Source organism: Daphnia magna, linkage group LG6, assembly GCF_020631705.1.
Source record: "Daphnia magna isolate NIES linkage group LG6, ASM2063170v1.1, whole genome shotgun sequence".
Classification (NCBI taxonomy): Eukaryota; Metazoa; Arthropoda; class Branchiopoda; order Diplostraca; family Daphniidae; genus Daphnia; species Daphnia magna.
In genome coordinates, this window is record NC_059187.1 from 5823250 (window position 1) to 5834754 (window position 11505).

At 44.8% G+C, this 11505-nt stretch overlaps 1 protein-coding gene and 1 pseudogene across 1 annotated transcript; both read left to right on the forward strand.

Annotated features, from left to right (window-relative positions):
- Positions 1-763: 763 nt before the first annotated feature.
- Positions 764-2263, forward strand: LOC123473801. Its single transcript, XM_045175153.1, has one exon. The coding sequence runs from the start codon at positions 764-766 to the stop codon at positions 2261-2263; it is 1500 nt and encodes a 499-aa protein (XP_045031088.1).
- Positions 2264-6586: 4323 nt separating this feature from the next.
- On the forward strand, positions 6587-8243 carry LOC123473796 (annotated as a pseudogene).
- Positions 8244-11505: the final 3262 nt, after the last annotated feature.

The window sequence follows — 11505 nt, forward strand, 5'->3', positions numbered from 1 at the left end:
CAACGCCGTCAGCAAATCCCTACCTAGGATACCTGTCACCCATACTCGCCTTTATCCCGAATTAAACGCTGACGTGGAAGACGTTGAACTTCGCACCGAAGAGGCACCTGAGCAGTCGGGTCCGGGTCTAACGGTGCGGAAAAATCGCAACATCCGAGTAAAGGGTCAGCCGCCGACCCGAGTCAGTGAACGTAATCGAAACAAAGCTTTCCAGCCCCTTGTGCCAGAAACGATTAAACCTGTCGAGTCCACTCTGATTAACGACATCTATCTCAAACTCGAAAGCGATCCCGAGTCAGAAGATGAGAACGACGATTTCAGCAGTTTTAAGTCTCATAACGATTTAGAAGTCGAGCAAGACCTTGAACGCACCAGAGAACGTGTCGAGGAAGATTTAAGAGGGAAAGAGAAAGTAGAAACGCCGGCCGACGACCAGTCACTCCCACCCTTTAAATATTCTTCGACGCCTATTAGCAGATATCATAATTTTTATACAGACCAATCACAACAAACGACAGAGAAACTAGCTCCTACTAATCAAGTAGGAACACAGACGATCTCCCCTTCAACCCGATTGGTGGGAACGCAGACGCCTCACCCGTGCACTCGACAAGTAAAAACTCAAACGACCCTTCCCCCCTGCGAAAAACCCCAGCCGTCCTCGTCAAAACAAATAGAAACAAAGTTCACACCGTACAAAAGCGTAAATTTCAAATTGAACCCTTCTCAGCAAACGATCGACACGAACCCACCTAGACCAACGATGGCGCATCCAAACCCATATGAGACTTTGTACAAATGTCTGCGGGAGACAGGGGCGTCAAGAGAAGAAGCCGCAGCAGGAGCGAAAGCCGCCTTGGCGTTGACAAAAACAGCTTGTGGCGCGAGCGAGTTCCGCGCGGTAGATATAGTCGAAAAAGAGGTCAACTGCTCCACTGCTACGAACCAGAGCTATTACAATAGTCAAAAGTTATTGCAGAACCAGCAACAACAAACGATAGCGTTATTAGCTCAGGTACCCGCTTTCAATGGAATGGGGTCAACCAAATTTGAGGACTGGATACAACATTTTGAAAGGGTAGTCGACACTGCTGATTTTGAAGAAGGGAGAAAAATAAAACTTTTAGGCTCAAAGCTTTTTGGGTCTGCAGTGGACTGTATTACAACCTTGCAGCTAAATTATCCAAGGGAAGCAAAATCATTCGTTAAGGTTAAACAGAATCTCCATGAACGCTTCTATGGAGGGGATAACAGAAAAATGTACTTTACAGAGTTTAAAAATTGCATCCGTAATTCTGGGGAATCTATCAGGGACTATGCTTGCCGGTTACAGAAGCTTTACTCGTTTGCCTACCCAACGGAAGTAGGAAAGACAATTGATGCAGATGTCCTCAAATTAAGAGAGACTATGTTAATGGATGGCTTTCTGGGAGGGTTAAAATCCAACCTACGCGAAATAATGAGTTTTAAAGACTATAGGAACTTAAATGACCTGGTAAAAGCAACAGAGAAATGTGCAGCTATCTTAAATGAAGCCAAACTAGAGAAACGGAGCGTCAAATTTGTCAACGCCGTTTCGGCAAATGCTAATGCCCAGGAATTGAGGGAAACAAAAAACGAGATCTCGGAACTAAAATCAGTCATTGAGCAGCTTTCGCAGAAAATGAGAGCCACCCAACTTACAGATAAGAGTCACGAGTCAATCAATGCCGTCGCCACGGGCCATAACGCACAATTAGCAGAAAGCAAACAGGAAATAGAGGAATTGAAAAACCTTTTGAAAGCTAGTAATAAGAGTTATAGCGATATGATGAAACAGTCCAGAGACTCAGAGAAAATGATGAGAAATCTGCAGCTCCAGGTCGCCGGTATGAGCCATGCGATCACCCAGGCTCAACCAAGGAGACAGTATCAACAAAATCACAGTGGCCTGGTTACAGACAATAGTACTCGGGCTCCGCATCAACCGCCAGTACATCGTAATCCACCACCATTTTACAAGGATAATCACAATAATCCGGTTAATGGACCCCCTCACAGAGGAGAGCGGTATTGTGCTTATTGCGCAAATAACGGCAGGAACCCAACAACTCACAACACTGACAAGTGTGGGTGGGGACCAAACGGGCCAACCTGCTTCAAATGCCATCAAGGTGGGCACATTGCGCGTGATTGCCCATCCGCACCACTTCGTTCCGACGCCCGATATGCGTCGCAGGCTCAGAATCCTGGTCAGCTCAACCCCTGGAATCAGGAAAACTAGAAGCCACCAATTGTAACGTGGGGCAAAACGGTGGGCCTTGTCCTAAACCCCGGCAGATTATTAATCAAGTAATAGAAACCAGAAAAAATAAAATACCACGGCTTCCCATCCAAGTTGGAAATGAGAAATTCAAGGGCCTTTTAGATAGTGGGGCGGGTAGAAGTTTAATTAAGACAGAAGTTTTTAACCGATTGAAGGAAGGTGTAATGAAGTTTACTGCTGACGTTCCGGTCGATTTATACGGTGTAGAGAACACCAGACTAGTTACAAGAGGGCTAGTGACCCTACAAGTTCAAGTTTTAGGCGATAATCTTCTGCAGGATATTATCGTCGTTGATAGCATCAGCGAGGAGTGTATCTTAGGTTTAGATGCACTGTACAAGCACAAGTTCATCATTGATGGTAGTGAAAGGAGAATTTACCGAGTCAAACAAACCTTGAAACCGGACTCCTCGCCCACCATCGTAGCAAGAGAGAAGATCACGATCAAGCCCTTTAGTGCCACTGTCGTTGAATCGGAAGGGAATGGGGCTAAGCTACCTCCCAATCTTGCGTTTTTTTTTCACAGAGGACCGGGACTGAACAGCGGATTACGAGTTGATCCTTTCATCAATAAGAGTAGTGAGGAGGCCGTTTTTACAATAGCGTTAGTTAATGAAACGAATAAACCCATCTCCCTGCCAAGGTATGAAATAATCGGAACGTTAGGATTTTGCCGGATAGAAAAAGATAATATCAATTATTGTGCTGAGCGCGAGCTGTCGTCCAGTGCTGTAGATTTTGCCAACAATTTGCCACCTGATATGTCAGGAGTAGATAGAACCAGCATTACAAATTTTTTAATTGATAGAAAATCAATATTTGCCTCCACTACAGGAGAATTAGGGAAAACGGGGCTAGTAAAGCATCACATTAATACGGAAGGACAACGACCCATTAGATTACGCCCCTATCGGATACACCAAAACGTAAAACCAGAGCTTGACAGTATTTTGTAGGAATTATTAGTTAACAAGATAATAAGGCCGTCCGTATCTCCATGGGTGGCCCCCGTAGTATTAGTAAAAAAGAAAAACGGAGGAATCCGACTCTGTATGGATTATAGAAAACTCAATGGTATAACAAAAAAAGATTCCTTTCCCTTGCCTAGAATAGACGATGTTCTAGACTTACTCCACGGGCAAAAGTATTTCACTACCTTAGATTTAGCTTCAGGCTATTGGCAGATAGAAATGGACGACAGCTCCAAAGAAAAGACAGCGTTCATAGTGGATAACAATCTGTACGAATGGAATAGGTTGTCGTTCGGGTTGACTAATGCGCCTGGCACATTTCAACGGTTAATGAATTATGTTTTACGTTCCGTCATCGGGAAAATATGTTTAGTTTATCTCGATGACATTATAGTCTTCTCAAAATCGAAAGAAGAACATTTAGTAAATTTAGGACGCATCTTCAACCTTTTAGAAGAAGCCGATTTAAAACTCAGCCTCTCAAAATGCAAATTCATGTGTTAATCAGTGCAATATCTAGGGCATGTGATTTCAGCCAGTGGAGTCGCCCCGGACCCAGAGAAAATTACACTGTTGAAAAATTATAAAAGGCCGACAACCATTGTAGAAATTCAATCGTTCTTAGGGCTCGCATCATACTATCGGCGTTTTATCAAAAATTTCGCGGATATCGCGCATCCGTTAATAGAATTGACTAAAAAGAAAAAGGACAGGGATAATCACAACAAGAAAGTTAAGAAAATTGTAAGAGAACAAAATGCTGGGGACGCCACCTTCACATGGGGAGAGGTCGAACAAAAGGCTTTCGAAACGTTGCGCGAATGTCTCATTACGCCACCTGTCGTCGCCTTCCCTGATTTCGATAAAGAGTTCCTTATTTTCACCGACGCTAGTAACTATGGAATCGGCACGGTGCTCAGTCAAATTCAGGATGGGAAGGAAGTCGTGGTTGCGTATTCGAGTAGACATTTGAATTCGGCGGAACAGAACTACTCAGCTATAGAGCGCGAAGCTTTAGCCATCGTTTATGGAATAAAAAGATACCGTCACTATTTACAGGACGACAAATTTGAAATCATTAGCGATCATAGACCACTCCAGTGGTTGGAAACCCATAAGGATGAGAAAAGCAGACTAGGTAGATGGGCGATTGAATTGTCGGCAGTCAAGTATAAAACTACTCACAAACCAGGAAAGGAGCACGCAAATGCAGACTTCTTCTCTCGTATTCGTGTTGTAACTGCCGAGGAACGAACGGATTTCACTGACAATATTATCGAGGAGCAACGAAAAGATGAAACTTGTTCAAAAATCATTCGTTATCTCAACGAAGGTACATTGTTCGAACAAGACGAATTGGAAAACCCAGACTGGATAAAGGAGATCGAACTGTTCCACATTAAACAAGGGGTTTTGAGGAGGGATTTTCTCCCACCATCGAAAAAAAGGAGGCAATTCATTTAAGAGCAAACGGTCGTGCCGTATTCATTGAGGAAAAGTATTATTAAAGAATATCACGCTTCGCTATTAGCAGGGCACCTCGCCTTTTTACGAACGTATCTCCGGATACGGGATAAATACTATTGGCCCCACATGTTGCGTGATATCAAGGATTATTGTAAGTCATGCGAAGCTTGTGCGTTACAAAGACGGGTAGTAACGAGAGCGTTCTTACACCCGTTAGAGATCGCGACGGCTCCATTCGAAGTTATCGGCATGGATTTTCTAGGTCCGATTAAACCCGAATCCTCTAAAGGAAATAAATATGTACTCGTCATGACTGATGCTTTCTCTAAATGGACCGAGGTCGTAGCCTTGCCCGATCAAACGGCAGAAACGACCTGCCGGGCGCTGATGGACAAAATCGTTTTATATCATTGGCCCCCAAAAATTATCATAACAGATAGGGGGACGAATTTCACATCTCAATTATTCAACAGTTTATGTCCAGAGCTCAGGACTAAACATAAGACAACGACGGCGTATCATCCTCAATCGAATGGGATGATAGAACGCTTTAATAAAACAGTGGTGGACATGGTGCGAAAATATATTGCTAACGGCTTCGAGCAATGGGAAGAAGTCCTCGGCTCAATGGCCTCGGCATATAGAAACTCAGTACACTCTTCCACGATGGAGAGTCCGTATTTTTTAATTACAGCGAGGGACCCAAACATGGTTGTTGACAGGTTTTTAAGACCGGAACCGGAGTTAATCACCCCTCGTGATTACAAAAGCCAAACGATGCAACGGCTAAGAGAAGGTTTTGCGCTAGCCAGAGAAAACCTATTGGAAGCTAGAAGGCAGCAGAAGATCCAGTGTGATAAGAGAGCCAAGGAAGAGAACTTTGAAGTAGGTGATCGCATCCTCCTGGACGTAAGGGTCACTCAATTAGGAACGAGCAAAAAATTAAACCCTCGATATCAAGGCCCCTTTCGAGTTTCAAAAGTCTTCCCTAACCATACGGTGGAAATCCGTACGTACCATGGAAATGGTATCCAGCTTACGCACGTCAACCGCCTGAAGGCTTTGACAGAGTGCATGATTTGGAGAGATGAGGAATGCGTCGATTTCGACGATTTACGAGAGTCTAAGCTAAGAACCACCAGGCTAAGAGAAGAGGACTCCGACAACGAAGAGGATCTTGCCGACGTAGAAGCAGGAGATGAAGTCAATACCCCGGATCACGAAGGTGACAGGGAACTGATTGATTTGGACGCTGTCGCGCCGAATGACGGCAGAGACGCCCACTTAATTGATTTCGTTAAAAAGATCCAAATCTGGGTCATGAGCCAAGTCGAATTGACTGGTCAAACCTCTCCCCCAAAAAAGCTCTGTTTTCCTCAGCTTCCTATTAGTTAGCGATAAACACCCAGCCCCACTCCCTTTTTCTTCTCGTTTTACTTTGTTCCGTAAAAATTTTTTTTTTTTTTGTTTCCCATTCAACATGTTAGTTCGGTATATCAGACTCAATTTGTCTTCTTCTCTAGTTATTTCGTGTTAGTTCTCCTCGCCAGCCTACACACGACAGGGGCCATCATGACCACTGTATGTGACTGTAGTAACGAGCGAAAGGATGGGTTCATCGCCTTCGACGATGAAGACTGCCTCCTTGGATCGGAAGATCCTGCCCCCCCCAAAAAATGTTACGTACACCCTGTACTCCCATTTACCAGAAGTTAAACGATTCCCAGGACACGTTTGTCGCATGTGGGCGGTCACTCGATCTATCTTTACTGACTTCTTCGGTTGGCATTACACTACTGAAAGTAAATGGGCCGTTCCAGCATCCACTTCCGACTGTGAAGAAATGCGGGATCTAAGGAAATGCAAAAACGAGACAATGTACGCGAAAGGTAGTCACAAGTACACCTATGACGTGATGCCCTCGTTACAGCCGGTTTGGATGACAAAACGTTGGGCCGTCACATTCCATTGTAAAATCGCGGAGGTCGCGCTGGAAAGTGAGTGCGACAATTGCACTATCAACTCCCCCGTCGGTACAATCAAATTCCCCTATAACGGATCCGTGACCAGAAACCTTCAAACGCTTATTTGGGAAGACGCGTACAAAGAAAAAAAACCCTGTGATCTCAAACTAGCAGGCGAATCGGTAAACGACGGCCTGTTGTACAAGACTCACGATCCAAAAATGCGGCGCTTACAGGATCGGATCAGCCAAACAGACTACCTCGTTAATGTTACGAAGGAATTAGAACGGTGTGGCAAATCCGCCTTGTTCAGCCTTAATGGAATGGAAAAAATCCTGATTGTCATTAACATACCAACGCCGGAACTGTATACCTCATATGCCTTGGGTTTTACGAACGCTACAGAACCACTAGCCACTCCATTGTTAGTCGAAGTACACTCAAACAGGTCTTACGACAGCATCGATTCCCACAATACCACAGAGCGTAAGATTCCTGCGTCATTAGCAGCAGAGATCAAGCAGGCGGCCCATCATCAATATACCAGGGATCTGGCACTAGACCAAGTAAATCGGCTGGCGAATGAAATTAGACGCCTCCAATGCGAGAACTGAAAAGCAACACGCAATAGTATTCTCTTGAGTGCTAAGAACGACGGGTGGTACGCGGCTACCCAACTTCAACTGCCTAGTTGTTCAAGATTAACGGTGTATGGAGCGCAGGTTGAGGTTGCACGTTGCGCACCTTTTAATGTATCCTTCGGGGCCGAGCGGACGAAATGTGGAAATCAGCCCCGTTTTATGAACTTCACAATAGTTCATAACGGATGGCAACTTGTTCCATATCACCCATGTTATTGGCCTGAACCTAACTACGTCAACTTTAATGGGAAAACTCACATCTACGCGGATGGTGGGTGGGTTCCGGTAATCACAACAGTTCCAACAAACGGCAGACGCCTGGTCGGATTGGCGACGTATGAAGCTGATAATTCTCTACAAAATTTTTTGCATGAATCCCGCGATGCAAAACGGTCCGTTGAGTCACGCGTCGGTGATGGCCGACCTCTTGGCTTCTATTCATGAGCATTACGCAGAAGATAACTCACGTCAATTACTGACATCAAACGTACTCATTCATCACGGCGACGCACCGAACATTGATTTCGTCGCTAAGATCGGTGGATGGGTAAAGAATTTCGGAGCAGTCTCGGGATTTGGTGCGTTGTCAGTATTGGCCGTGAGATTTTGCGGAATCGGTTCGCTACTACTCAAGGCTTTCCCCCTTCTTTCTAAAATCCTCCAAATGACTTGTTTCAAAAAGCCTCCATTGGCCATCACCGCTGCAGATCTACCCATGTCCATCGACGTACAACCAACAGCAGTGACCAACCAATCCCAATCCACCGCATCCGCATCGGCAGCAGTTCCACCACGCCGTACGCGACCGCGCCAACCACGACCGCCACACACGACTCAGGAAGACGAGGCCTTCTTACCACGTAGACCACGATCACAGCCACGAAGAGTCGAATAAAAGTGGCCATAGTGTCGTTTTCATCGCTAGCACATTTCCTTTTACCTTATAATTTTGCCATAGTGTTCCCCTTTTTTTTCAGTTCTTAACGTCGTCCTCTTACACTATCATTTCCTTTAGTAGTCGCCATAGTGTCGTTTCCTTTTTTTCCCCATTGCTGTTTCATTTCCCTCCACTTATTCTACGTACAATTTTGCGCTATTCATTTTTTCACATAATTCTTTTCTATGTATGCGTTCGCTCTCTCTTCTTCCGTATCCATAAAATTGCCGCAGTTACTTCGCTGTTACTTTCCATTTCTCATTCTTATAGTGCCTCCTCCTGTTCTATCTTGCTCATCTGTCGCATTCCCTTGCTATTCGCATTCCCTTGCTATTCGCATTCCCTTGCTATTCGCATTCAGAAGCTGAGAGTGATTGTTGCGGGGCGCAACAATTGAGGAGGGGGGGGGGTGATGTAAAGAATCAAGATCTCTGACAACAGAAAAACGATGTCTTTCGACTTTCTAAAAAGTCACCCCTCTGGCGCCCCAAGCAATACGGGGAGTTGACCGTTGCGGAAAAAGCCCCCTTGTTCTCGAACAAAGAAGAAGGTCAAGTTGACCGTTGGAAAGGACGCTACCACGACCCCACGCCAACCAAGGAAAAAATGCTTCCTCAAGACCTAATAAATAGAACTAGATTTAGCTTGCCCCTTCGGTCTTCTGTTAACTTTCTCGCTAGTTGTGCCGATCTGTCCCGACCTGTTCCAGCCTTACAAATACAATGCGGTAAAGTCAAAGATTCTTTATTACTTTAAATTCTTGTGATAGTTTGCACGCTCCACGCGCGTGTAAACCATCACAAAAGACAGCCATACCGTTTCTCCGTCCGCCGTCCTATTGCTACGTGAAGCGGCCCGAAATAGTCAACTCCAACGTGTGTAAACGGTGGGAGATCCGGTGTTACTCGAGCAGCGGGGAGTGGGGCCATGAATGTTTGCGCTGGTTTTGAAAATCTTCGTCTGCAGTCCATGCATTTTCTCATTTCGTCGTGCACCGCTTTGCCTCCTCGTATAATCCAAAATCTTGATTGTACCTCGTACAGGGTTCGGTCCATTTAAGAATGAAAAAACCTCTCGTGTGCGTCCTTGATCACGAGACTCGTAAGTGGGTGATGATGTGGTAACAGCATCGGGTGAATTGCATCTTGATCAATCGGCGCCCTTTCTATCCGCCCACCAACGCGGAGCACTCCAAACTAGTCCAAAAACGGAGAGAGCTTGAGTACGTTCGATGTTCTGGGAATACACCGACCGTTATGAATGGCGTCGATTCCGGCTTGGAAATGTGAAACCTCTAGAAAATTCCTTCCACAAATCGTCTTGGCAATTGTAATATTATAAAATACTGCTAGCGACGAAAACACAATTTTTATGCAAAACACTTCCCTTTTATTTGGAAGAGCTGGATCCTCAATCCCCGCAAAAGCGCTCAGAACAGCCAAAAAAAAGAAAGCGTCTGCGAAAAAACGCCCCCCCCCCCCAAAAAAAAACCGGCGTTGCCAACTCGTTCTTGTGGTTCCTTGAGTCGCAACACTATGAATGAAAAAGTATCCTCAAATGCTTTTTCACAAATGTTCCTTTTTCGATGCCAGTCAGAATGTTCTTTTTCCGTATTTGCTTTCTTGAAAAATTTTGCTCGATTTGCATATGCCTGTCGGCAGCTCTTGTGATATTTTACTTCTTTTGAAATCATGTCTCCTGTTGCACTGATTTTCCCTAGAATCTGGGCATCGTTTAGCAATGTAGCATCATTTACGATGTTTTGTTGAACACTGAGAGTTTGAGCTTTAAGAAATTTCGTCTCTAACTTTTGATTTTGAGAAGCTTTCGAGTTTTACCGCAAAAAAAACAATTGCTTTCTAAAACAATGCTTTGATGTAATGCCTGGCGTCCAGAACGTGTCAAACGAACACCAGAATTGACATTGTTGTTAGCTGCTCAGAAAAGAACATATTGTCGCACGAGTTGTATTTGGACAAGAATACACGAATACAACAAGTGATGACTTAAATTCTAGACAATTATTCACTTTTAACTAATAACAATAAGGGATGACCATACCAAACTCGGAGAGCGTCTGAAGACTCCAGGGAACTACCCTTACGGAGCCCAGCTCCGGGAGCTCACCCGATGGAGACTCCTCAAACGCAGATTCAGGGCAGCGTTTTATACCGTCGCGCGAATTAATCCCCTTCCGGACTGCATATCTGCGTATCTTTCTTGGAGCGGACTTCTCCCGATAATTTCTTCACCACGATCACAGCTTTGTCCAAGGAGCGGATGACTCATATATGCGAAGAGATAACCAATATCCCTTTTCACCCGCGACAGGTCCCCCTTCTTCAAGACAGGCGACCCGACTGTACTAATCTTCTGCGATCCACGAAGGTTGATGAGACTAAAAATCAGCTTGCGTCCTCTTGGCAAATAAGGGACTTTTACTCCTTCGTTTTTCTTCTTTCCGGTTGCGCTTACTTGTTTAAATGTTTCTTGTATTTCCCGGATAGTCTTAAGAATTTTCCCTTTTTTTTTTTTTTTTTTTTTAAATCGCCTGCCTTCGGCCACGGAAGAGGCGCTGCAATCCATATCTTCCGGCCGTTTGAGATTTACCATCCACTCGTTCGGTAGCCTTGTACACTTGAACCAGCTCCTGGCGGCGTCATCAATGACATCATGACTTAAATTCTAGACAATTATTCACTTTTAACTAATAACAATAAGGGATGACCATACCAAACTCGGAGAGCGTCTGAAGACTCCAGGGAACTACCCTTACGGAGCCCCACTCCGGGAGCTCACCCGATGGAGACTCCTCAAACGCAGATTCAGGGCAGCGTTTTATCCGTCTCGCGAATTACTTCCCTTCCGGACTGCATATCTGCGTATCTTTCTTGGAGCGGACTTCTCCCGATAATTTCTTCACCACGATCGCAGCTTTTTCCAAGGAGCGGATGACTCATATCTGCGAAGAGATAACCAATATCCCTTTTCACCCGCGACAATATTAAGCATGTTTGGTTTGCACTTAATTTTAGCTGTTTTACCATAGTCTGTGTTACCACAGTCGATTGATGGTGAGGCAGGTTCTGCTGAATGGTTAACTTCTGATTCATTCTGTAACTCGATTGCGTTTTGCTTAGCAAGTTGGATTTGTTCCTGTTTAACTGAGATATAATTTGAATAACACTTCACATGGTATCCAACCGTGTTACTGAAGCAT

Bases quoted from the DNA above. Each gene is read 5' to 3' on its own strand.
- LOC123473801 (XM_045175153.1), top strand. From the start codon at position 764: ATGGCGCATCCAAACCCATATGAGACTTTGTACAAATGTCTGCGGGAG.